This window comes from Xiphophorus couchianus, chromosome 1, assembly GCF_001444195.1.
Source record: "Xiphophorus couchianus chromosome 1, X_couchianus-1.0, whole genome shotgun sequence".
NCBI lineage: Eukaryota > Metazoa > Chordata > Actinopteri > Cyprinodontiformes > Poeciliidae > Xiphophorus > Xiphophorus couchianus.
In genome coordinates this window covers 8511409-8537496 of record NC_040228.1, presented here as the reverse complement: position 1 = coordinate 8537496, position 26088 = coordinate 8511409, and the positions used below count along the sequence as shown (strand labels likewise).

At 37.7% G+C, this 26088-nt stretch overlaps 2 protein-coding genes across 9 annotated transcripts in view; one reads left to right on the top strand and one right to left on the bottom strand.

Moving 5' to 3' along the window:
* bsna (bassoon presynaptic cytomatrix protein a) overlaps positions 1-2327 on the top strand; it is a 103992-nt gene extending 101665 nt beyond the window's left edge. For all 5 annotated transcript variants that reach the window (XR_003595935.1, XR_003595934.1, XR_003595932.1 and 2 more), the window contains exon 16: positions 1554-2327. The gene's annotated coding sequence lies outside the window, so the exon portion shown is untranslated. The remainder of the gene's footprint in view (positions 1-1553) is intronic.
* On the bottom strand, positions 604-25947 carry LOC114146630 (oxysterol-binding protein-related protein 2-like). 4 transcript variants are annotated; one of them, XR_003595936.1, is made up of 15 exons: positions 25845-25947; positions 14745-15104; positions 10825-10967; positions 10193-10268; positions 8516-8650; positions 8160-8257; positions 7899-8081; positions 7696-7803; positions 6245-6334; positions 5930-6047; positions 5467-5592; positions 5156-5279; positions 4894-4984; positions 2991-4001; positions 604-2302 (listed from the first exon to the last, which is right to left on the bottom strand). XR_003595936.1 is itself a non-coding variant. In XM_028020896.1 (14 exons), exons 2-14 carry the CDS (start codon positions 14772-14774, stop codon positions 3899-3901), a joined length of 1425 nt encoding a protein of 474 aa, XP_027876697.1. In that variant the 5' UTR covers positions 14775-15104; positions 25845-25947; the 3' UTR covers positions 604-3898. The 4 variants fall into 4 exon arrangements, 3 of the variants coding, with proteins under 3 accessions (XP_027876697.1, XP_027876718.1, XP_027876706.1); XM_028020896.1 differs by having other exon boundaries at positions 604-4001; XM_028020917.1 differs by having other exon boundaries at positions 604-4001; positions 10825-10951.
* Between the last annotated feature and the right edge of the window lie 141 nt (positions 25948-26088).

Here is a 26088-nt window from a genome sequence, read left to right as displayed (position 1 = left end):
TGTAGTTTTTCTTAGCTGCTTTGGTGCATTTCACAGATCAGAACTGAATTTCTCAAAACTACTTCATCCAATGGTTAAGTCATTGCATCAGTTGCGCACATCGAAAAAGCAAGTAGTTTCCCATTCCTTTTAGCAACTTGCTTCAGTATTCATATGTTATGTACAGTTCTCTGCTTTTTCCTACATTTTCAATTGCTTATTTTACGACGAACAAAGCACACTATTCAGCTCTCTGTTGAATAATCTCAAACTCCACAACATCCAAGAATAATGTCGTCACATAAGTCTTTAAACTCAAAGTGCTTGCACAGGTTGTCATAATATGCCAGACACATTTCTATGCATTTCCAATTTTATTTTGTTATTTTTTTTCTCACTCTGTCCTGAATAGGTAAACTGCTCCCAGGTGAACCCGAGATGTACTTGAATGCATCATGTCTGACACTTTACACAAATGGCCATATCATCATGACCATTTGCATAAATGATATGGCCATTTGAGTGATTTGTAATCAAGGTAATTACAAATGACTCATACAGACTACAACACTACAGCAATATCATAACTTACAATTCATTTTAAGTCGGAGTCACAGTCAACAAGCTGAAATTAGGATTTTATTAGTAGACATTTCCCCCCCATTCATTAACCAACTGAGCTGTCCGCAGCGTGGGTAAGACCCTCTCTACATTCCCCCCCACCTCAAAATAAAACATCTGGTACAATGTTCTCACCAAAAAAAAAAAATCAAAACAACAATTGTTTAAATACTAAAAAAATAAATCAATTGCACGAAATAATGTGCCATTTTGCTTGTGATTACATCTGTGCAGCACATGTACACATATATAAACATCGACAGACAAACCGAGCGGTCAAAGCAACATGAGGCGGTTAAATGGACAGATTAACGGGGCGGCTGGCAGAACCTTAGCGCTCAAACGTCTGACTGTTGCATATGTTGGCCAGCGAATTAAATCATCAGAAGCAAAATTCATATTTAAAAAAAACAAAACAAAAAAAAACAGACTGGTGACTCTGTTTACATTCATGTTACTTAAAACATTTGATCTGTGATAAATTTCACCATTTGGTGACAGTGTTACTGTAGTTTGCTTGTGTTTTTGTTGTTTGTTTTTTTTTCTCCAAAAATGAATTAAATCTTTAAGTTTAATTACCCAAACATGTCAAAAACAGAAAGTTAATCACCCTCCACCCGGCTAGTCAAGTTGACATGTAACAGCCACAGTCTGAAGGCTTAAGCATCTTTATACCACATTTCTGGCAAAGTTTTAGCAACAATTAACGTCTAAAACCAAAAACTCCATAAATAATAGACAAAATAATAATAATAATAAAAAAAGCAAAAGAATTAGACAGAACCAGGCACTCATTGCAGTTTTAAAATAAGCAAAAAAAAAGTTACGCTGAGGTGAGATTTGACAGCCATAGTGCCGCTGCAGTTTGTCCCCCGCCCCCACATTCACTGAAATATTTGAAATTATACGTTAACATCTACAGATGAGTGTGAGCAGGTCTAATTTAGCTGTAGGCGTGTGTGTGTGTGTGTGTCAGGACGACTGAGAGGGGCAGGAATGTAGAGCAACTGTACAATAACAGATGAGACTGTTCGTGTAGCTGTGCAAACGTTGCATAGAGTTGGTGATGAAACATGATTTCAGACAAACACAGACGTGAGGAAACAATAATCAAACAAAACATTACAATACCTATCAGCCAGCAGCTCTCAGGAGCTCAGCCGGGGCTCCATAGTGTTAAGTGACAACTTTCCAAATTTTCTGCGCCAGAAATGTGTATATGTATGTCTTTTAACGCTAAACGTGAGCGTATCACTTTGACATAAAAGCTAGATATTAAAACGAGTCATTTCGCTGCTTCTGCATGTTTCATTTCTGCTTGAATGTGCAGGTAGTGGAAAGCGGATTCCAGCGTGAACCTAGGATGTAAAGACCTTTTCTGCTAAACGTTTACCCACCAGAGTTTAGCACATCGCTCAGAGAAGTGTGTGCGACTGTGTGGCCTGTGCAGCTTTACAATAATGGAAATGAAAGACTTTACGCAGCAGCATTTTGTCTCTTGCATCTGGTGGTAATATTGAAACTCAAAGCAGGAAGTTGCCCCGCTGTTTTAACCCCAGAGCACACTTCTGACCGGTTGTTAAACCCAATCAGTTCTGGAGCTTTTAATCCATCTGTGCTTTCATTCTCTTGGTAGGTGTGTTTGTTCTCAGCTGATCCATTTTTGGATGACGGACCCCAAGGCACCGATGGATATGTACACCTGTAGCAGGACGAAAAAAAATAACTACAATCAATGCACATTTTTTTAAGCTAATTTTACATTTTGTTTTGTATCTTTTGTTGCTATTTTAAGCTTCTGTTGTATTAATGGTGGTTACGTTTTCAAGATTCAAAAAACCACCTCGGCCGACTGATTTCATTATTTCCCCCTTTTTCGCAGCAAATTAACTCTTTGTGATGTATTTTTTTTTCTTTTTTTTTTTCTCCATAGAATGACTTAAAAGTGTTTCTAAACATTTACACACGCATGCACAAGACCAATGTGTATCCACCGCCTTACACTTGAGATTTTTTTCTGTTTCGGATGTTTCCCCAGCAAGACGCGACTAAACTGTTAAATATGTACATGTAACGTCAAGATCTTCTAAAACAGGTTAGTCATTCAGGATCGAATGCAGACGCACAAGTAGGTTGTTTAAAATTTTTTTTTAAAAGCAGATGTTGAAGCTTTTCTTGTTTTTGGATTATTAGTTCATCGAGGGTGCGGTGTAAATACGTTTATAAATCTACGTTAAACATCAACAATAACCTAGAGGCGTAAAAGTAAACAAGTATCTTTAAATGTCATTTTCCAGGCTTCTAGCAACTGAGTTTGAGTGTGTTCATGTTTACATATAGTCTTCTGTTAATGCATAAAAGAAGAAAAAAAAAACTATTTCAGGGATTACCTTTTGATGCCAATGACTCGCATTTCCCTTTGTTGCGTACAAACCCAGCTCTTGAACATTTATTTTTATTTTATGAATGAGCTGCAAAAGCTATCCTGCCTACATCTTCTGGTTAGTAAAATGACTTCATACAAACACACAACAGAGCCACAGCTTAAAGCAAGGAGGACCTTCATTTTTGAGCTTGCTTTGGAGTTCTGTGATGCGACTTCAGTGTTATCAGGCGACTCGAGGGGGGAAACACTAGGCGTTTCAGGGATGTGGGATGCAGACATTGATTTGCTGTAACTAACCGAACCAACAGTAGATGCATACGTTTGTTCCTTTGAGAGCAGAACGTCCTCTATATTAATCTGTGAGTGTTTCGAGTCTTTCAGAGCGAAAATCCGTCTTCAGTCAAAGGAACTTTCACATCCCTGATTTCCTTGTTGACTGGGAGTCCGTTTAAATCCACAAATCCATCGCGAGGTTTGCGACGTCCAAGTTATTGTTTCCACTTATGTACGTTTATCTGTGTATTTATAAGTCACGAGCAACTGACCAGAGGTATGGCAGCTGAAAGGAAAGAGTCTGATTGCAAAGATGTTAAACATTCAGAGCAGATGTGTGACTCGGTACGTTCCCAGCTCTCTGCTGCTGAGATTGCCCGGGGAATAAGTGATGATTGTGTTCTTTACAGCATCAAGGCAGAGAAGAGACGTTTGATGGTCACCGATTCTCTTCGAGATGTTGAACGTAATGGCAGGCGTTTGGCTTCTTTCCAAAAGCATCACCCTTTAAGGATGCATTTTTAGCAATTCTCTTTGCATCATGATGGGCCAAAAATGAAAAAATGAAAACGCAGGTTAAAGACGATGATGATGAGGAGGAGGAGCAGGAAGAGGAGAAAGATGAAGGCTAGCAGAGTATCAGTATATATCGGGCAGGTTCTGGTAGTTCCTATTGAAGTAGCCGCCACTGTAGATCCACTCCTGGGAGCCGGTATACGGGTTGGTGCCCATCTGGAACCACCTAAAAAAACAAACAAAAAAAAAACACACACACATTAAGGTTATCTTTGTTATGCATTTTTAACAGCTTTTTAAAAATTATTTTCTTCAGTCATCTGACTTTTTTAAAATAATTCTATATATGATGAATTTCTGCTTTCTATTTGTTGGATTGGTGATATTAAACTGGTGTAATCAAAAGCACCTATTAAGTAAAATAGGTGAAGTTCACATGCAACTCTAGAGCTCATTACCTTCGAGCTGTAAACAAACATGGAACACGACAGCTTAGATGAAAACTCATTTTCCGTTAGATGACATTAATTAAAACAAACACTGGCAGCATTTTTTGAGGCTATGATTAAAAATAAATGTTAGAAGTTACTTTAGGATCGTTTACTGTGAGAGTTGGTGTTAGGGTCAACGTATCTAGTTTGAACAATTTGATTAGTTGCAGCTAAACAGTTCAGAGACGAAAGTGCATTGGCTCCCTCTAGCGGTTAAATTAGATGTTGCCATTAGCTAGCAGTTCATTTTAGACTCACTTTAGAAATTAGTTTAGAAATGTAGCCGTTTCCAGTGCACAATAATCTTGAATTTCTCTAGCACATCATTGGTTTGGCCTAAGATTTTATAATCAATTAGATTAAAACAGTAAATAAATAAATATAAATAAAACTGATCACACCTGGACTGCTACATATAGGTCTGTGGAAATAGTGTTTAAAACATTACACATTTGTCCTGGATCATTGAAGAAAGTTTAAACTGTTTTTGAATGTTTTTAGCTAAAAAAAAATCAAAAACAGAAGAGATACATAAGGGGGCAAACACTTTTCTATAGCAATTTATTTTTTTTAGGTGGAATACGATTGGCCTGGTTTGACTGCATGTGTGCTGTAGTTGTTTGCTACCTAGTTGTCCACTCCTCCTCGTCCTTGGCTCTCTCCTTCCTGGCAGCTCTCTGTTTTTCTTCCAGTCTCTCCTTCTCTTTGCTCGCCTCGTCTGCATAAGAGCAAAGAAAAACAAAAAGTCTGCACGGCACCATGGATGGTTTGACATCAGGAAATCCACAAACACAAAAGAACCTTTTATATTTCTTTAAGCTTAGTAGTTGCCTATTTTAGATGAAATAAATAAATAAATAAATAAGGAAAGAGCTTTAAATTAAATTACCTATGTTTCCATTCTCCATGGCTCTGATGTCGGGCCTGAAGCGACAGTCGGTGGGGGCCAAAATGGCTCCCATGCCAGACTCCAGCTCGTTGAGAGCCATCGCAAAGTTTGTGAAGTTGTACATCTGAGGAAAGCAGATGGGTACGACTCCAGTTAGCCAAGCCACAATCATCTACTGTTTGATTAAAATACTTGATTGTTTTTAACTAAATTGGCTAAGATTTTAGTCTGTCGTACTGACTAACTTTCAGGAAGTGCACTGTACCTAGACATATTTATTTATGCTGTTATCCGCAGCTTTATAGCGATACCTTAGCAGAGTGTGCTGGTCTGGACTCTATCCTCCACAACAGAGTGCTTCCTGGTACAACAGACACCGTTTCCTGGATTTCAGGCATGTCGTCTGCTTCATCATTCTCAGCTTTTTGAAGCTCCTCCTGGAAACAACAACAACAACTCACTGCAACTTCTGCTGTACAGAACCGATGCTTTTCAAACATTCAGGGACAAACTGGATCTCTCTGGAGAGATGACTTCTGAGCTACCGGGTTTCTAACCTATTGCACCACGTTACAGGAACGAGCGGGCTAAGAGCAGCACAAGTCTACATAAACCTTCAGGTTTACCTGATTGAGACCACAAAGTGGGCTGAGGGCACCAACAAAAACAAGCTGGACTTAATCAAGCGTTATTACACAGCATGAACGATGATTATAATGTGGGCAAAACAAAAACATCAGCTTCACAGCTAGTCAAATTCACAGCTAGTCTCACATTCTTTTTGCTCTTGTCGCCTTTCTTGTCCGACTTCTTGTAGATCTCGTACTCCTGAGGGTCGATGCTCCACATGCACTCAGTCCACTTCCCATAGATTACGCAGAGCTTCTTCTTACTAAGTGTAAAAGAAGGAAAAGTGAAAAAAGGTGTGTGATGAAAAGAGAAGAAAAGGAAGGACAGGTACATCTAAAATAAATAAAAGAAGATTTTTTTTATTTTTAGTAAAGCTACAAAGAAGGAAAATCAAACAGAATTCAGATCAAATAAGTGGCAAACTGTTTAGACTATCTTCATGCGAAAGCATTCACTAACTTCTTATCTTGAATGTATCCCTCTACTTTGTGCAGCTCCTTGCCAAACATTCCACATGGCTTAAAATTCAGCACACACTTCTCCCCGGTGCTGCAGAACAAAAAAGAGAAGAGAAGGAAGAACGGTCCTTTTAATTACTGAACTGCAAGGCAACAAACAGGCAGAGAATGTGAAGGGAAGCTCGGCATTTCTACAGGTCAGAAATGATTTCACCTGAAGCCTAAAAAAACAACAAAACTTTAAACCTGCTGTTCAAAACAACAGTTGAGAAGTCTTGCAGCTTCTCCATATGAACGAGTCAAGTGATTTTGACATGTTTCAACTAAACAGATAAAAATATTACCTTTTTAAAAATATATATATTTCAAGAATGAAATATACATATTCTTAGAAATCTACATTTCTATCCAAGGGAGCAAACTGTATATCATTATTATAAAACTAGATTTTTTTTTCTAGTTATCCAGACCTGGAAAGAATTAAAGCAAGCGCTACACTTTTTAAGAATCCAGACTCTTTTATGCAACAGCAAACAGTGTGAGTGTGCTTCCCAGCCTGTGGGGTGAATCAGTGCGAGTGTGTGAACAGGACACACGACCAGGCATAAACAAAGATAACTAGAGCCTTGAAGAGCTTCTCTGGACAAATACAGACTGAAGCAGTGGTTGTTTGCCTGAGAGAGCACAGTCTCAAATATCTGAGCAAACAAAACCCGAGCTTTAGTTTGTCTCTGTTGGTGGAGTTCAAGTTGTGGATATTTATAGTTTTAAGCCGGGGAATGGATATGAGTCACAGCAGTTCGCTGGTTCTATGAACTGAACCTTTTCTACGCCTTAGCAAGTTTCCTGCACAGTTTTAATTTCATATTTTTCAGATGTAAATGTTTAGGATTTTCTGCAGGTCTTAGAACATTCTGAACATTTAAATAAAAAATGTAAAAACTTAAAAGTAGAAACCACAAATCAGAAAACAGCATAATGCAATGGTTTTTAATTTAAAAAGTAAGGGAAATGGCTATTTCACATTTATTTTGGTGTGTGGACTAATATGGACTGGCTCTATACAAAAATCTCTAACTCTTGTTCTAGAATACTGAATAAAGGTACTTAACTGTTTGTAAACATCAGGGCCGTTTTGGCGCTCCGTAGTTCAATCCAACTTAGTAGTTACAAAAGATTCAATCAAAATCAAAAGACTGGCAGGTAAAAAGTTAGAATAAAGGTGTACAATGTAATTGTCAATTGATTTTTTTAAGCATAATTTTGATTTGTGTCCTCTTGGAAAGCTACTTTTATTTTTTTCAAACTTATTCAATCCTGGAAAATGAAAAAAATAAAAATAAAATAATTCTCAATCATTTGTAGAAACTCTGATGTTGTATCAGCAACATTGTTTTCTTTACTATGATGTAGGTTTGGAAGAAAAATGCAACACACATGTTGCTCACATACCTGTGATTGACTATTTCCACTGTTCCGTACTGCTCTATCCACAGCTTGCCCAGGATGATGTTATGCACGCAGCAGTAAGGATTACTCCATGTGTACACTTCGTTGTGCCTAAAAAGAAGAAGGGAAGAAATAAAAAGTGGGAAATGTGATGAACAAATTATTGTATGGCATTTTCGTTTTATCTGGGACCATAAAAGTCTCACTTTAGAAGTTCTAGTGTGATTGTTCCTCTTGGCTCTGCCTCGACACTCTTGCCCCAGAACTTGAGTTTGGGATAGATGGAGCCGTGGAAGACGAAGTCCCCGGAGAGGCTCTCTGCGTGGAAGGCACTGACCGGAGGATGATGGGAAACCTGCTCTGACACCAGCCGGAAACCCTGATCCTCTCTGCAGAAGAACACGGCAATAAGGTAAACTTAACTGCCGATGAGCTTTAAAGATGGTCAGGTGAGCCGCTGTGTGTACCTGATGAGTTCAAAGGTCTCTCCCAGCAGTGGGTTGAAGGGTTTTCCAGTTCTGTCCCACTGAGACGCAACTGCTGACACAGCAAAAGCAGCTACTGACTGAAATGAAGAAACGCAGTCAATGATAGGATTCAGGTAAGACGAGTAAGGTGGAGGCTTTGCTTTTACATTTCTAATTTAGAAAACGCTGTAAACGATATTTGGTGACGCCGCATCCTAAAACAAATGAGCAGGTTTTCTGGTAAAATGTACATTTAGTTACTAAGACAGAAATGCTCAAAACAAAAGACCAACTACTGACTCAATGTACAGAGTAAAACAAAGTTTATGTAGATGATAAAAGAGGTTTGCTCTGACCTGCATGCGCTCTATGGAGTCGGACAGCGAGCAGGCTTTGTTGATGAGGTAAGTGTGTTCCATGTATTCTGAGATCCTCTGCAGGAAGCTCAGAGGCTCGTTGAAGACGATGGGCATCGTGATCTTAGACAGCTCCTGTAAAACGAGCAAACAGCACATCATTTCACAGCAGCTATCAGGATATAATGTGTGATATCCAAGGTTTTAGAAGCTGTCTTGTCTGACTGTCCTGGTGTAAAAAAAAAGGTTACTCTGAGTATCTATGTTCCTGTCCACAGTGACAGTAACTTCTTGTGGACATTTATTACATCATTTATCATTTATTGTGGTAAATGTCTTACTACGATAAGAATTGTGATTTATCGTCGATTGTTGATGTTCTAAACCCCCAAAAATTGTTTGTATAGTCAGGATTGTTAGTTCTACTGTTTGCTCAATGAAAAGTGTCATCATCTTGTCAATAATCCTGCTAATTAAACTAGCATCTACACAAGCAGCAGGCGTTTACACACACACCGATCTGCTCTACATGTCTGTTAGTTACATGTATCCATTTGCAGGCCGAGCAGCAGGAGCAGAAAGTGTTTCTGTCACGGCGCTGAGTCTGTGTGCCGAATGTCAAACCCGCTGTGTTTTCTGCCTGTACTTTCTCCCAGAGTTACACGCTCACAGATTTGGTGTTTAAGCAATTGAGGAATAATATAATGTTAACGCTGACAAAACTGGACCGGAGCAGATGTCGAAAGTGGGAGTTTCGACTGTGGATCCCAATTTGAATCAGAGGCGATGAATGCACGTCATTGCAAACGACTTTTGGAAGATAAGTGCACTGAGCTCTGTGCAGTTAAACTCATTAACTTGATATAAAATAGTATTATCTCTTCTGAGATGTGTTCCGCTTGTGGCAACATTTCAAAAACTGTAGCAGAAAAAGAATGACATGGTGTCTTTCTATACGTGAGGCATGGTGGTGGCACAATCAGGCCGGAGGTCTGTTTCGCTGCCATTGTGACTGGTGCTGTACACACAAAAGTGGACAGAATAATGAACCTCCGTATTCTTCGATATCAGCACAAATCAAAAGTTAGGTGGTGGAAACTTGGGTGTTCAAACAGGACAAATGTCTAGAACTGGTTTAGGAACAGACAAAGCACGAGAACATGACATTTTAACAATGGTCATACCAAACAAATCAAAGAGGATGGCAGAAAATAGACCAATGTGACTGAACGTTACATTTTCTGATAGGAAGAGGTCGAATATCTGAACAGATTGAAACCAAATGCTTCTATTTGATTAATTGACAATAGGGAGTATGCATATATTCCACCTGTGTGCATAACATTGACCCAAGGTGAATTAGAGGGCAGAAATTAAATCAGATCTGTGCACCAAGTTCTTGATAAAAATATATAATTACAGAAAATACAAATATTGTATTGTTAGTGATGAGTCCACCTTTAATAAAACAGTACCATGATACCTCAGTAAGCTATTTAAATTTCAGTCCTTTCATTTTTTTCCATTTTTTTCAGACAATATAAAATAATATTAATAATAATGCATCCACATAATTTGTTACCTGTGAAGGAGTCCATTTTAATGAATTTAAAACTAAAGCTCACAGTGAGTCAAAGGTGTATTTTACTTCTAGCAGTCCAACAAGCTAAGCCTTACCAGTCCAATACATTTCTTGAGGATACTCCAGATGCTGACCGTGTTTCTGGAAAACATGGGTGCTGGTAAAGATGTCCTGAGGTGAGAAAAAAACAAGGGAAAAGAAACATGGATGCAGGTAAGAGAATGAGGAGATCTTTCAAGTTTATCAGCAGACATGTAGACATTCCTCGGCAGAACCGAGGGAGAAAATTATTAACTCTCAGAGACATGTTTCAGACAAACACGCGAGTTCACATGAACATGACCTGTGACTCTTTCTTGGAGTGGTAGTTTTCCACTACGCATCACGTCACCAAAACAAATGGAAGTTAATATACAGCATCTGCCAAAAGCTGGTGTGTGACTCAGCCCATAATGCCTGAAGCCAAACTCATCTCTGCTTTTTGTTTTTCCTTATGGATCACCGCAAAAGAAAAGCTGCATGACAAGTTTCTTGTAAAAATACAAAGTGAGTTCAAATAAAAAAATTAAAAAAAACAACAGAAAAAACAAATAAAAAAAACTGATGATTTCCGTTCTGATTCTGGTTTCAGAAAGAGCATTGTTGCAGCTCTTGAAGTGAGGATAATCCAGACAGATTAAAACACTGACCAGAGAGGGTGGAATGTGGTGCAGGAATGAAGCTGTACCTGTGTTTCCTGATGCCGTTCTCTTGTGGTACTGATCCATTGTTCTTCTGAATGCTGCCATCGAACCCTCTGGCATCTTTGAAACTGGCCTCAGACAACCCTTCACACGACTCGTCTGAGTCCAGGCCTGTCCAAGGCAAGAATTGACCCAATTTAGACAGCACACAGCGTCACGTATCACACAAAGTCAATACTCTGTGCATCCATTAAAAAAAAAAAAGGTCAAATGTTTGGATTAAAAAATTTACAAATATCTGCTATCTTACTCCAGCTGTGGTCTTTTGTTTTCTTTGTAAAACTGGATCTTAATAGCCATGCACATCAATGTCCAAACTGCTTTGCATCACGAACTGTTGCTCAGATTTGAATAGCAAATTTTATTCATTGAATGATTAAATTCTTCAGAAAACAGCAGTGGCGGTTTCCAGAAGCCAACTTTTCTGTTTCATACTCATAATTTTAAAGCAAAATGAATCATGTGAAGATATTTAAACCATAAAAATCTTAAAGACAAAGCTGCTATGGCGAATTAACAGAATGCTGCTGTAATCGCCGGCCTGCTGTATTTCTTAAAATATTCAGCAGGGTGGAGTTCAGAACAAGGTGAGGCCTTCACTTTAAATACACAAAGGAGTTTCAGCTTTTGTATTATATCATAAGGTACAAGGTGTGGATCCTATTATTATCATGTTAGACACACAAAGGTCAATTTAAAAAAAACAAAAAAATTGATTACTTGTCACAAAAAAATCTAACAGGTGGTGTTTTTTGGGAAAGGAACCAGATCTCCCAATATTAAAATACAACAGCATTCTGTCTCTCATGTGCTATCCAGTTCATGTTGTTAAAGTACTAGCTTTAACAACATGAAGATGACCCCACTCCTTTAACATCGACTGTGGTAATACTTTGGGTACCCAGTTAAAACTTTAAATGTCAGAGTGACACAAGAACAGCAACGATCTGCGAAAGTTTAAATTTAGCTACTTTTAGTAGTATTTAGCTGTTAAAGGATCCATGAAAGACCCAATAAAAAGCTAAAAAATGAAATTGTTTTCTATAGAAGAAGGCCAGGTGTTTACTCAGGCTGTTAAGAAACAGAAATAGATCTCAGCAAATTAATGGAAGGTGAAAGTATTACAGCAAAGTATCTCCATTTTGAAAAGTCCAATTCTAGCCGTTATGGGAAACGTATTAGGAAATAATGGCTATTTTTTTATTTTGAATAGTAACACTACATGGATGATGTACGGGGTAAGACACACTCATATAAAATACTTTCAAAATAAACTATCAATAATTGCACATTAACAAAATCACCTTGTGATATTACTGTCAAAGTCCAAAGCTCTGCATCAGATGTGAAAATGTGCCAATCTACATCGCGGATATCAATTACAAATGATTCCCATCAGAGCATTATGTTTAATTTGTACACCGTACTCAATGCATTTCTATCCGAAAGAGAGCTGAAACCTTAACTGCACTGAACATTTATGAACAGGAGGCTTTGGAGTGTGTGTGACTACAACGAGTCACAAATCGGTGCAGCTGATCTACTCATGCAGAAAGAGTGTATGAAGGGAGATTTTCTCCTGCTGAATCAATTGGCTAGGGAACAGGAAACCTCTCGTTCTAAAGAGTTTTGCTGACTTCTGATCACTTCAATTGGAGAAATGCTCCCTGATTTCAAAATTTCGTCTGGAATGGTGCTTGAAATTCCAGTCTTCATTTGGGCAGCAGGGATCGAAGTCAGCCTCCAGATCAACATCCATGAGAAGTCGTCTGATCAAGGCAAAGTCAATAAACCTTATGATAATATAGCCTTTGCAGCAATCCCCTTTGAGACATTTGGTCCATGCACACCAGGAGGAAGTTGTGAGGCTGTTTCATCAGCCCACAGCAGGTGAATCGTTCAGTTGAATTGCAATCGTTTAATTTGATTGTCTATGTGAAGACAGCCAGCTTGTTCATAGTCAATATACTGCATATATATTGCTAAATATACTGCTGAATATGTCATTATTATCATTATAAAAATTGACAGATAAAAAAGGACTGACTAGATTTTTTTCCATACAGTCCATCGAAATGACAGATGACAAAAAAAGTCTAGGACAACCTCTGGTCTCAACTCTGCAGCAAATGAGGCCTTTAAATGTTTTATGGCAGGATTTCCATCTATGTCTTATCTATATCTCTTTAGAAATGCACTGTGTAATTATCAAATACCTGATTATTACACTTCTTAGTGTGTTTGGCATGCACCCAATCTTGAATGTTGACTTTGAGGACTGTTATCTGATCTTCTCCGTTCACGCATTTAATTAAAAAAAAAACAAATCTTTAAAAATAGCCATATGTTTGGAGTAAGTGTTTAACTTAATTTTTTTTCTCTTTTTTTAAAGAAAGTGAAATTCACCTCAATCCTATTGAGTGACGTTTGGGTTTGTTGTTGGTAATAGTGATCATGACCACAAGACGACCAACCTCTGAATTATTGAACTCGTGTTCAGGCTGAAACAATTTGGATAACAGTGAATAGTATTATCCTTCAATAACAGAGGCAGCTTGAATTACCGCCTCAGGATTGGATGCTCACGGAAATTTTTCCTCTGCAGTTTACATTTCTCCTCTTTTCTTTCTCGAGGGAGAGAACAGTGTACAATATCAGTTACAAGGCAAAAAATAATAATACATTTTTTTAACCCTCTTGCAGTCTCAAAATTTGCCATGTGCAGATTTATTGGATCAACAGCGGACGAACACCAGGAAAATACAGCTCCTCAAATAATGAGATCTGTTGGACCCCGTGAGCTTTTTAACTTTGTGCACTGTCCGGAGGGGCCACACTGACCCCACACGCGTGTTTATGAAGTTTTATTTTTGTGTGGGTTCAGGAACTGACATTCTGATGGGACGGGACGCTTCACTGCTGTCCGACCATGACATCTGCCGCACACTTGAGCATCACGCCAAGACCACGGGAGGGTAATGCTTTCTTTTATTTCTAAAGACTATGAGATTCAACCAAAATACAAACTACGCTCATGGATGGAGACGAGTGTCGGGGGCAATTTGTGACAGGAGGACAGCTTTGAACATGAGGATTCACAGGATAGTAAGAGTTTCATTAATGTCTAGTATACAACATTACAAAGTCTGTGAATGGACATGGAGGTGGTGGAGCCGAAAACTCAAGACAAGATCAGATTAGATATGAGCATATCAGAAGGACAGCTCAGGTTGAGGGATTTAGAGACAAAATTAGAGAGGCCAGGCAAGGCTGAGACCCTGAGGAATGTTTAGTCACTTGATAACACAGAGCTCTGTCAACAGTAAAGCAGCTAATGGCTGCCAGCATGCCATCAGATGTTAGAGTGATGCAGCTCCAATGGGTTAAAATCTGTGCCGTTGCTAAACTTTTTGAAGTCCCACATTATTTATTCAACCTTTCTCTTTTTCTCTGTTAAGGTGCACATTTAAGCTAATCAAGAGATTACTATCAATCTACCTCCTAAGTTGTTGTCATTCTGGATACATTTTAATGTCAAGTGTGAATGGAATTACTTTATCTGTTCATACCTGAATGTGTCAGGGTGCATCATAATCCAAATCTGAAAAGAGCCTGAGATGGTTTGGACATTGGCAAAGGAAAGACAGCGAACATATTGAAGAAAGAAAGCTGGAGAAGGGACTGCCAGGAAGACGATAGGAGAAAGACCACAGAAGATTCATGGATATAGAGAAAGAGCATATGCAGATGACTGTAGAAACTGAGGAGGATGCTAGAGATAGGGTGAGATGATAGGAAATTGTTTGCTTTAGGAACTTCTAAAGCAGCTCAAAGAAAAATACGTTTTGAAGATGTAAGTAAAAAATCATGTAAAGAGACCAAGAGAGTAAAGAGACCTCCCCACCTGTGACGGCGTCGTAAAACTCGTCTTCATTGCTCATCTTCTACACTCAAAGTTGAGCAGTTTTTTTTAGAGCAGATTTTAGTTTCTAGCACATATTCCTTTTGGTAGTGACCCAACAGTGCATCTGTAGGGACAGCAGTAGAAGATGTGTCCTCCGGAACGTCACCAGGGCCAAAGGAAAATGCAAGATGTCGAGATGTGGGTCCCAAAATTTGCCACGTGCAGATTTATTGGAGATGGCTTGACAAGAGAGGACAGCCACCAGGCAAATACACCTCCTCAAATAATGAACAGTAGGTTGATGGTTCTGACTTCAGAGCTTAGCTTCTTTGGCTTTGTCCACGAAGGAAAATTATCAACCTGGAAAAAACAAAGAATTGTTAAACTGATGGAATCAGAGAAAGACAGTAAAAGTCTAAATAAAATAAAGGAAACTTTCAAAACTCTAGCACAAAGTTGTGCTGCTTTATGGAAGGTGAACCATGTCCTTAGTCTCAAGTCTTTTATAATCCTTAACAAGTTTTTCTTTATGACAATCCATCTTCCCTTCAATACCAACCAACTTCCCAGTTCATGCTAAAGAAAAGTGTCCTCACTGTCCTGGTGCTGTCACAACATTGTTTTGCAGAAATGGGGCATTGGAGAAGATTTGAAGCGTTACGTTTTGTCACCATGTGGTGTTTTTGCAAGTCCGCAAAAATTTCAAGTTTGTTCACATCTAAGCAGATTGTTTAGAGCTGATCATTTCCTTGTAAACAGATTTTCCCACCTGAGCTCCTCCAGAGTTAAAGTGGGCCAGATCAAATAATAGCCTTTTTAAAACTTTTAACAACATCAGCAGAAAAAAAGTATTGCCAAGTAAAGACTCCTAGACGAAGATAACTCAATCGTTGCACCGCACACACTGCACCACATTTTACAACGAAAGAGCTGAATTCCTAGAGACATGACCTTTACTATATGCCTGTTTGTCTCACTGCTGTAATCTACGTACCTCATCTCACTACAGACAAGCCAAACTGACAGGTAACATTTTCATCACAACGACACAGTCCACAAAGCAAATACAAATGTTTGACTGAAAAGTCAATTCATTCACAGCAGGCAAAATACATATAGGTAGCTTGTCTGAAATTTAATAGTAGTAGTGTTTAGGTTTAAGGCTAAATCAGCAACAATGACTGCATCATTGCAATAAGGTTTTATAGGTCATAGGTCAAAGACTGAATGAACATCTAAAATAAATATTCAGTGCAAAGAAACAACTTTGTGTGGCCGACACGTGGGAAACATGTTGCTGATATAACTGAACCATTGAAGAGCTTCTTCTTACCAGCTCAATAAGAAAATTGGTTGAAAGAGCAAGGAGAAAGAATCGTGTTATACAAGCCACAATTGTGTTTCTAATTTTGAACAAGTAAAAATTTGAAAAACATAAAAAAAATTATATTTTTCTGAAATGTCTTTAAAGTAGAGCACTGTCTGATATATTAGCTAAAGTAATGTAAAGACACTAAAAGCACAGAGGGTCATCTACAATTCATTTTAAACGTTTACCCAAATGAAGGTACTATCATAATTCAGAATTCCTTTTAATGTCATTGTGCATGAATAAAGCACAACAAAATTTAAAAGTAATATAAGTAATTAATTAAACATGGACTAAAAATCTTAATATACCTGAAACAATTCATTTCATGAAGTCCATCAATTCTGAAGGTAAAACATTGAATCAGGAACCAGTTTGTTCCTGATTCCTTTACATTCACTCTCCATTTGTTCCACTAAGTACAGGGATTGTACCTTTCTCAGAAACCAGCAACGCCTTTAGAACACTACTGAACTTTGGCCTCGGCGTCCATGATCGATAAGGTGGACAGAATGGATCCCAGTGTCCCATTCAAATATTCTAATAGCTTACCATTGAGTCATTAGCAGACTTATTAGCAGCTGAGATGCAGCGAAGACGATTAAGTGTGATAAACTGGCAGAGTCATTAAAATGACTCAGTAGTTTAGATTCTATTTAAAGAAGACTGCATGAGAAAGAAAACTTGTTAAAACTAAAGAGGGCTTACAGAATCTCTTTTTACAGAATAAGCCACTGGACACATCACAGGGTATTAATGAAAAAGTTCGTGCTGCGCAGAAAGGCAAACGCTTTATTACCAGAAATCTGCAATGAAAGGATGTGGAAACTATTTCTAGACATTCTTAGAGTAAAAGTTGAGAATCAACTAAGATATTAGGAGATGAAACTGCAAAAAAAGACAAGTTTGCCCACCTCAGACTGACTCAAAAATGGGCAGAAGACACACTTTATTTCTGAAAAACAAAGGGTTAAATATTCCTAAGTTTACATCTTCAAAATCTTACGGTTTTGCCCTTTACCGATTTGATCAGTGATCAACAGATCAAACACTGAAATCTTTTCCCCCTTCATTTGTTAAATATCTCAAAATTAAAACTGCCTCCATTTCTACTCTATAAAAGCATAAGTCAGTAGCATGTGTGTGTTTTATGCACTTTGAGTTGAATAAAAATAACTTCTGTTTTCAAAACAACCTGAATTATTTCTTTGTATTACCTGATTTTACTTAGAAAATAAAGCTGGGTCGATTAAAATTGCCAGCTCAAACCTAAAAAAAAAAAAACAACCAGAAATGGGCCAGAAAACAGCAAAAGTAGGAAGTAAGTAAGTTGATTTATAAAGCACTTTTCACAGACAAAATCACAAAGCACTGTACAGTAACACAGGCAACATGTTGCCAACCTTGATGAACTGGTTGATCTTTAGTTTTAAAGCAATAACAAAAAATAGCTCTCACACTGAAATTGCATCAAGACCACAAAACTAAACATTTCAACAAATAGTGTCCGACTCTTTCTTCTAGTAAGACTAATAATGCAGTGAATAGTTAATCATACATATTTTCTTCAGTATTTCCTGGACTGCTGTCTTTTGAAGGCTTTACTAGAAACAATTCAACAATGTCTAGTCTGTAAAAAAGCCATTTAAATTTAAGGTCAGTAGATTAGTAGCTATGAATAACAAAATCTATGTTTGTGACTTTTTGTAGGACATATCATCTCATTAATTTACCCCAGGCTCACATGTGGCTACTCCCTTTTCACATTCCATTACAAGCTCATTTCCAAAGGTTGAGTTAAATAAGACGGCAAGAAAACTATTTAAATTATGAGAAAACTATTTTTACAAGAGAGAAAGTGAGAATTAAAATCAATTATTTACACATTACCCTCAGTTAAAAATATATGCAAGCACAGTTAAGGTGGCACAGCTTCCACTAAGACTGCAATGGATTTATTTATTCAGCAAGAAACTACAGTTGCCAGTTTCTGAGAATAAATCGGAGATAAATGATTAATCTTGCAGTTAAATGATTAATAAATGCAGTTGTTATTATGAAACTTAATCACGTCAGAACAATGTTTTTTTTGATTGTAGATGAAGATCAAGCTAAATCCTTGCGATTGTAAACAATGTCAAGTCAACATCTTATCACATTTTATTAGAACAAGGTAGCCCTGTTTTGTTCCACGTTGCAGCAAATAGGTCTTCCATAACTGTGCTGATAAGTTTACTAGGTTCACACACCCACACCCACTGACAGATAGGATGTGGAGACAAGCTATCTGATTGGCCGGAGCAGACCCTCAGATCATATCGGTCACTCTCTCTCAGATGTCTGTGAGTCGTTACGCAACTGTGACAGACATGGCACCATGCGCAAATCACAATTACGCTTCCATTCTTGGACAAATGACCCAAAATGACCAAATTACTCCACACTGAAAAAGTGCAAACCGAGAGACACGCATTTCTAGCTTAAAATGTCTAGGCTTTAAATTTGAAAGAACTTTTTTTTTTTTTACAAAAATTATTCTGTAAGAAACATAACTATTTATGCAGAGTCTACTGGCACACAATTAAAAGTAGCATGCTTGCTCCAGATATATTATTTTATCTTCTGATTATCTAAATACAAAAGAATATATTCAGGATAAAATATGATTTGGTATCACCAAATGTGAATGTTTTTGTTTTTTTGTTGTTTTTTTTAAAGAAAAAGATAGTTGCAATCTGCTCCAAATTACAAATGCGGTTCCAGTCAGAGAATTTAGATTTTTATGAATACATGAAGCACTCATAAGCTGAAATATGGAAGACTCACTAAATTTAGTAGTGCTGTCTACTGAAACTACCTCCGAAGTTTTTCTTGTAATACAGAGAAGTGCACAAGTCCTCTTCCGGCCAGCTGACAACTCTCTTGTGCTTTCTTTGCAACTTAAAATAAACAAAATGACTAAAATATGACTATACATTAAGCAGTTTATCAAAATCTTGGTATAACTTCATACCTTATGGCCACTTGAACACAATATAACACAGAATTAGTATTTACAATATAAGCATCTACTTACTGACCTCCTGATCGCTTCCTAGGCCAACTGACTGTAGGGAGAGTCCAAGTGATGCCATTACAGTTCAACACAAAGCCTGGCACTGAACACACCTCTAGATGTCTGGCTACACACACCAACATCAGTACTTGTCACACCTCTGTATGCTGTGAGACACATACGGCGGGCGGTATTCACAGACACACACTCAAATAAAAATGACTGCATACAATAAGATGAACACTCAAACTAAATAGCAGGCAAACAAACCAAATATGGATTTACATCAAATGTTTTGTCACATTGTGCTGAGTAACCACGTTGTGTAGCTTCTGAGTGAACCATCCAGCTGGACAGCAGTTTTCTGTCCCATGTTGTCACTCAATGGCCGTGACAGCCCAGTAAGGATGGGTGTGTAGAGCTTACATCACACAAGCCTCGAGAATGCAACAGCTATTGTACAATGTTTACATCAGACTGCAACAAAGCTGGGTGTCATGTGAGTAGTCAAGGACTGGTTACCAGCACCAAGGCAGACATGGTCTGAAAAAGTTCAAACTGCAAAGTCTACAGTTTAAAGTTGCTGCAGAGGTCAAAGGGTTCTCTAGCTGTGTGGAGAAAACCCCAAACACGTCCAGATTTGACACTACAAATCACAAAGGTGGTACAAGCTGTGTTTCCATTACAAATGTGCGCAAAACTTTTTTTGATATTCTAACGTAAATAAAATTCTTCGCATGATAAGTCACTAAAAATCATGGATACACTTCGGTGAAATATATTCATATTTTGACCACAGCACTAGCGCTCGTCATCAGCCATCAGAGGAGACGTTGGTGTCTTTATTCAGGTGTTGGAGTGACAAACCTTGCAATACACCAATACTGAAAAACTGAAAAACCACCTCATCCTAGTACAAAAACCTTTTATCAAAAATGTTGGGGTTTTGTTTTTCCATTAAGCGGATTTATTTTTGTAATTCCAATTAGCACAATTTTATGGTCAATGGAAACGCAGCTACAGAAAGGTGGGTGAAAGCTGATCCAGTCACTGGAGAATCACAAGAGAAAACAAGTGTTTCATAAAGGAGAATAACTTATTGTGGGGAGGTTTTGAAGAACCTGGTGTCAAATCCCTCACTGCTAAAGGGTTTGGCTTTAAGAACTATCAATAGGCTTGGGGCAGAAAGAAAACGGTTTGACAGTGAAATCTGTGAAAAGGGATCGTCAGTGCAGCCTGAGAAGCAGGAGATGCACACAGTTCTGAAAAGAGTCTAAACAGAAAAGCCGTTTGACTGTGGGGCTGACGGTGCATTAATTTGGGCAGAAATTGTAAAAAGAAAAAAAACTCAGCTACTGAATTGGGAGGAGAGTTGCTATGGAAATAGAGGAGTTCCTTGTTCAAATATCTCGTCACTGAGGAAGTAGTTCAACATCAGGTTTTTGAATTACTGAAATAAGAGAAGTGTTTATAAATCAAGAGTTTAATTCCCTGTTTGCTTCCCATTGTTTCTAAAATATAGCCATAAACTGAATGTTAGTCTTGATGGACTGAACTGATGAAGTAAAGTCATATTAAAGCAGCATTTCAAGTGTTAAATTGTTATTTATCCAAACTAGAAAGCATTAGTACAAGGAAGCACTCTGCAGCTGGTCAACTACGTAACAGGACAAACAAGAACTTTGTTTTTTGTTTTCCTACCAAGAGTTTATAAGCATTCCAACTTATGTTACAAATCATGACACATCCGCTCAACGTGTACTTACAGTGAACATCAAGTACTTTTCTACACTATCAAACCATGTGTTCAGAACACTGTTGTTGCAATAAGACACTTAAGGAAGATGAATTTATCACGAGACTGAATAAGTTTAAACGTCAAATGGCTTCTTAATAGAACGACCGCAAGTATAAAATCAAATTCATCCGACCTCAATCACAAGACTAACCCGGTCAAGAACATTCACTTGACAGCAGCTGCAAGGAAGCAGCCGCAGAGTTTAGTCTACATTTGCTCTGAACACGAGCACAAACAAGTACTGATTAGTTTTTAAACGCCAAAAAGATGCTTTTATTCTAAAATAACATTAAAATCCATTTATAAACACAATACTGGATTTAGAAGTCCCTGTCACATTGGTTTTAATCAAGTTCAGTGTCATTTTTGTAATGCAATTATCTTTACAAAACATAAAGCAAGAAATTAGATTATGAATGAATTTGTTGCTGTTGTGTCAAATGTTCCTACAAAATAAATGTTTTTTTTCTTCTTTATATATATATATATATATATATATATATATATATATAGAGAGAGAGAGAGAGAGAGAGAGAGAGAGAGAGAGAGAGAGAGAGAAATTTGTGTAATAAATACAACCTTTTAAAGATGAAAGTTATCTAAAAAATTTGGGAGTCTGAAAAGAAAAAGATGTACAGCTTACCAAATGTAGATCAGATTGAGAGAAGTGGCTAAAGAGAACGTTATGTCCTAAAATGTAATTTGTGATTATTTCCACCCACCTTCCTCATCTCCGTTCTGTTTGATAGAGTCATGGGACCAAAAAAGATCAAATGTTTAGTATGGCTACATATTCAAATTGCAAACAAAATGAAATCCAACCTTCCCACAAGCATTTCTTCAAGGGGAGCTTCATAGTGCGTTTCACTGGGGCTGAGAAATGGTTACACTGCGTCATACTTGAAAGGCTGGAAAAACATCAATGTTCTGAAAAAACACTTCTGCCAAAGTTGAATGACTAATACCACAGGAAGTTGGTTGCGAACGAAGAATATGCCCCTTTTTTTGCATATTAGCTAGCACAGTGTTCTCCCAAAGCACGATAAATTGCTTTTTAACCCTTTCCAGAATAAAATATGCACACGTTTTTCAATTTCTTTAAATCATGTGTTGAGATCTTTTAGCACCCTTCATGTACTCAGAGAAGTTTTGTTTGGGTGATTTCTTGATTCTGCGGGTCTGGTAGTAATCAGGCCTGAGAGTTGTAAGTAAAATCAAAACAACAACAAAAAAATACAATTTAACAAGCTTGTTGAGACTCCATTTTCACAAAGAGCAAGATTGATTAGGATTGCCATTTCCCCTTAAGAAATGAAATTATCTATTGAAATCTTAATTTTGTCTTTCCTCAGGTAATATTTGCCATATGTTACAATTCACTTCAATTCAATAACAAGGCAAAAACATATGGAAACTGTTAGTTGGGAAAGCACTGTATGCCCGTGCTGATAACAGTAAAATTTATGGGTTGTTCATTAATACCTAGGTATTCATTACACACTAATTCAGTATGTGTTGGGATTTAGAACAGCCTAATTAATCCTCTGTTGTTCTACAAACATAAGTATTAACTTTTTATGATCCTCTACTAGACTTTTCGGTGCAGGTTGCTGAACGTCTTTCTCTCACAAATACTCGCATACAAAACTTGGCAATCGTTGTAGCATGACTCAGCACATTCCAGCGATACCTGTTACGAGTGGAAACCCTTCTAGGATCAGTATTACTTTCAAAATTACAAGACACTAAACTGGCTCAGTGCCTTGAGATTTAAACGTGTCCACTCTCTATACCAAACATGTCAATAGTTTTGAGACTAACAGACAGAAACCTTCAGGTCATCACGGTTTGAAATCATGCTGAATGGAACTGTGTTGGAGAAGAAAATCATTTTTTTCCCTCCCTGAGTTGTAAATGCTGGGATTGAGTTTTTTCCAGTCAACGTCTGTGTGCAAAACTTTACTGCCTTTACTGTGTTTTCATTGGTGTGTAGCTTTGATCACAAATATTCCATGAGGTTATACTAGTTTGACTAATTGTATGTTTACTGTTGCTTTAAAAAAATAACCAGTAAACAAAAGACAGGAAGCATGAAAGGACAATCAGAACAAAGCCAGTCTCCACTATCACTTATCTGACCAAAAACACATGGTGACCCACTAACCCAAAAAGATTGTTCATACGGAGAACAATCTGCATTACCAAACAAAACTTTGCAAATACATTTTCTTTTAATTACTAGATTCTAGATTCAACTGACTTCAAAGTAACTATGACCTTTTCTGTGACGATATTACAGTTTAATATACCACAACGATGAGGGTGGATTTAAACTGGTGAGCAGAATAATGGGATAAAAATGTTGTAAAAAGCAAATTTCAAAGCTGCTAAAATTATTTGTCATACTATTACATTAAAGGAAGTAATCCACCATTGTCCTTCCCCCACCTGTTGCTGCAAAATGCCAGATGACTGGCCAAATATAGCCTAGTCATAATCAATATCACCACCACCACATGTTCGAGCAATAGCATTACAGTTACATGTTTTATTGATATCATACAAACCTACTTTGCAATACTGGGATTATTTTATGAAAAAGCACAACAGTAAGAGGTTTTCTTCTGCACAACAAACACTACACAATTTTATCAGAGTTCTTTCTATGTTTTCGCTTAATTCTCCTTACTTATGAAGAATGTGCCATTGTTATAATCACCATAACAAGCAGCATTGTTAATAAGTGATACTTTTGTGGCAGAAATCAAAGCAATTAGATCATGCTTAGCTTTCATTTTTGTGTAAATACTTTGTTACAAAGAAGAAAGTTTTTTTTCCTCAATGTTACCACACTATGACGTTATTATAACAGTTTAATCTAAAGTAGGGTAACAGCTCCACACATCATGTGCGAGTGTTTTAGAGCATCCAAAACGCATCTGTGCTGAGGGGAAATAAATGACATTTGTACTTGTGGACTTATTGAAAAATTTAACACAAGGCTGTCAACTCCTTGCAAAGAGTAACCAGATCAATATTTAAGTACCCATTATGGCAATATTGGCTAGCATTGACAGTATGTTTACATAATGATACAGGGTTGGTCTCATATTTAGTCCTGGCTGACCAGCAAGCTTCCCCTTTGACAGCGAGCCATTAAAGGCAGAGTAAGTTAACATAGTGGCTGTGTAAGAGAGGCTCCTGATTGGCTCTCTTTATCAGCCATAAATTAAACATACAGTAATATCTCTTTGTTGCTGGGAGGGTTGCCTAGTAGAAGCAGCATTACCTCAAGCTCACCTTTATTCTCAAGTGGCACAACACAGAAATACCATTTAAAAAAAAAAAAAAAGCAAGTCGCTTATAAACATCTTCATATAAAGTTCTTGTGGAGAAAAAGCCAAAGGTTACCACAATTTTTATGACAACAAAAGGCTGCAGCTAATTCAGATTCAAATCCAACAACTTAATGACACAGTAATTCATGTGACTACTGCGTCTATGTGTCCTGGTCCATGCTAATGCTGCAACGCTCCACACTGCCCTGTTGAAACAAGACTTTAAGTACACATATTACAACATTGTCTTCCTCTTCCTTTTAAATGTAACCACTGATCACAAAATACACATTTCACAACTAAATTATTCTTCAGCATGTGCTAAGAAATGAAAAAGTCCCTGGCATTGCTGTTGTTACGAGAACGTTGGTACTAAAGACTCAAATTTCCCTTTCAGATGGAGACTATCCCCACATGGGGTAATTAAGGCACCTTAGGGAGGAAGACGCAAAACAAAATGATTGCCACTGTAAATCCCCAGAGAGTGGCCCAATGTTGAAATATAATGTCAAATAAAAGGCTTCTTCTTTCCAACATAAACATCTAAGAATTTGCAAGAAACAGTCTTGTTCATTCCAGAGACCAACATATTTCTGGCAGTACTACATAATCCTACTTCTATCTGTCTACACTCATACAATTGCACTTTTAAAAAAGATGGAAAAAAAATACTTTTGCTAAGATATTAGTTCTTTACATGTAAGGAGTAGGAGTGTGATGAAATGAGTAGGAGTATGAATCTATATTCAGTTGGTGCTTTAGTACTTCTATGCAAAATGCAACACACAATGATACAGCAGTGTTTGCCACTGAGAATGTGTCTCTTGGTGAGGGAGGGCAGATAAAGAGACTGCTGTATCACGGCAAAGTGTTGGTGTCAAAGACCTGCAGATGCAGACGGTGACCGAAGCGGTGACTCAAACAGGCAGGGGAACATTCCCACCATTTACTAAGAAGTTAAACACGAAAAGACACATTATAAGTTTCCCTACATCACGTTTTGGGAGGAAGATTCAACCACACAAGCACTCTACGTGGAAGTCACGTTTAGAAATACGAAATACACCCTAATTTTTGCTGCTTAGCAATATATTTACAAGAGTATATGTCAAAAGAGACACCCATTGTGGGGACTTTTCCCAAATATGTCACCCTAAGCCTATTTCTTGCTAATATTACCAGCACAAACAAAGTGAAAATTGATCTAGCTAGCCAATCTAAAGCGTGTATAAAATCCCAGCTTGAATTTTAAATAAAAACGAGGATATGAAAAAAGCAAAACACTAGTTGGCTTTCCCTAAAAGCAGACATCCAGCTGGTATTCCAAGTCCTGACTGACGGAGGTCTGAAAGGTTTTTTTTGTTGTTTTTTTTTTGACAGCTAGCGTTGCTGGAGTTAGCCGGCGGGCTATGTTGAAAAAAATAGGGCTAGGTAGCACAGTTAGCAATATTCTTTCAAGATAACAGACAAAGCAAGAGTTCATGGTCTGAAAACAAATAGATAGTCCACAATCAGGACGTTAAAATGCCTGTCTTCTTACCTCCGCAGTGGCTCCTCTCTGAATGTTTTTGGCAAGCCCAGAAAGATGGGCAGGAATTGTGTGTAGCCTTGTCTGTACACTGAAGCGGAAGCCGCTGGCACAGTGGGCGTGGCCGGACGATGGGCAGACGTGGTCGGCAGCCAATCAGGTGAAAGATAGAGAGAATCACCAAAACAATGATAGATAGATAGATAGATAGATAGATAGATAGATAGATAGATAGATAGATAGATAGATAGATAGA

Bases quoted from the DNA above. Each gene is read 5' to 3' on its own strand.
- LOC114146630 (XM_028020896.1), bottom strand. From the start codon at position 14,774: ATGAAGACGAGTTTTACGACGCCGTCACAG. The intron at 6,335-7,695 runs GTATGTGAGCAA...TTTGTTCTGCAG, and splicing joins GTGGAAATAGTCAATCACAG to CACCGGGGAGAAGTGTGTGC. The intron at 4,002-4,893 runs GTAGCAAACAAC...TTGTTTTTTTAG, and splicing joins GAGGAGGAGTGGACAACTAG to GTGGTTCCAGATGGGCACCA.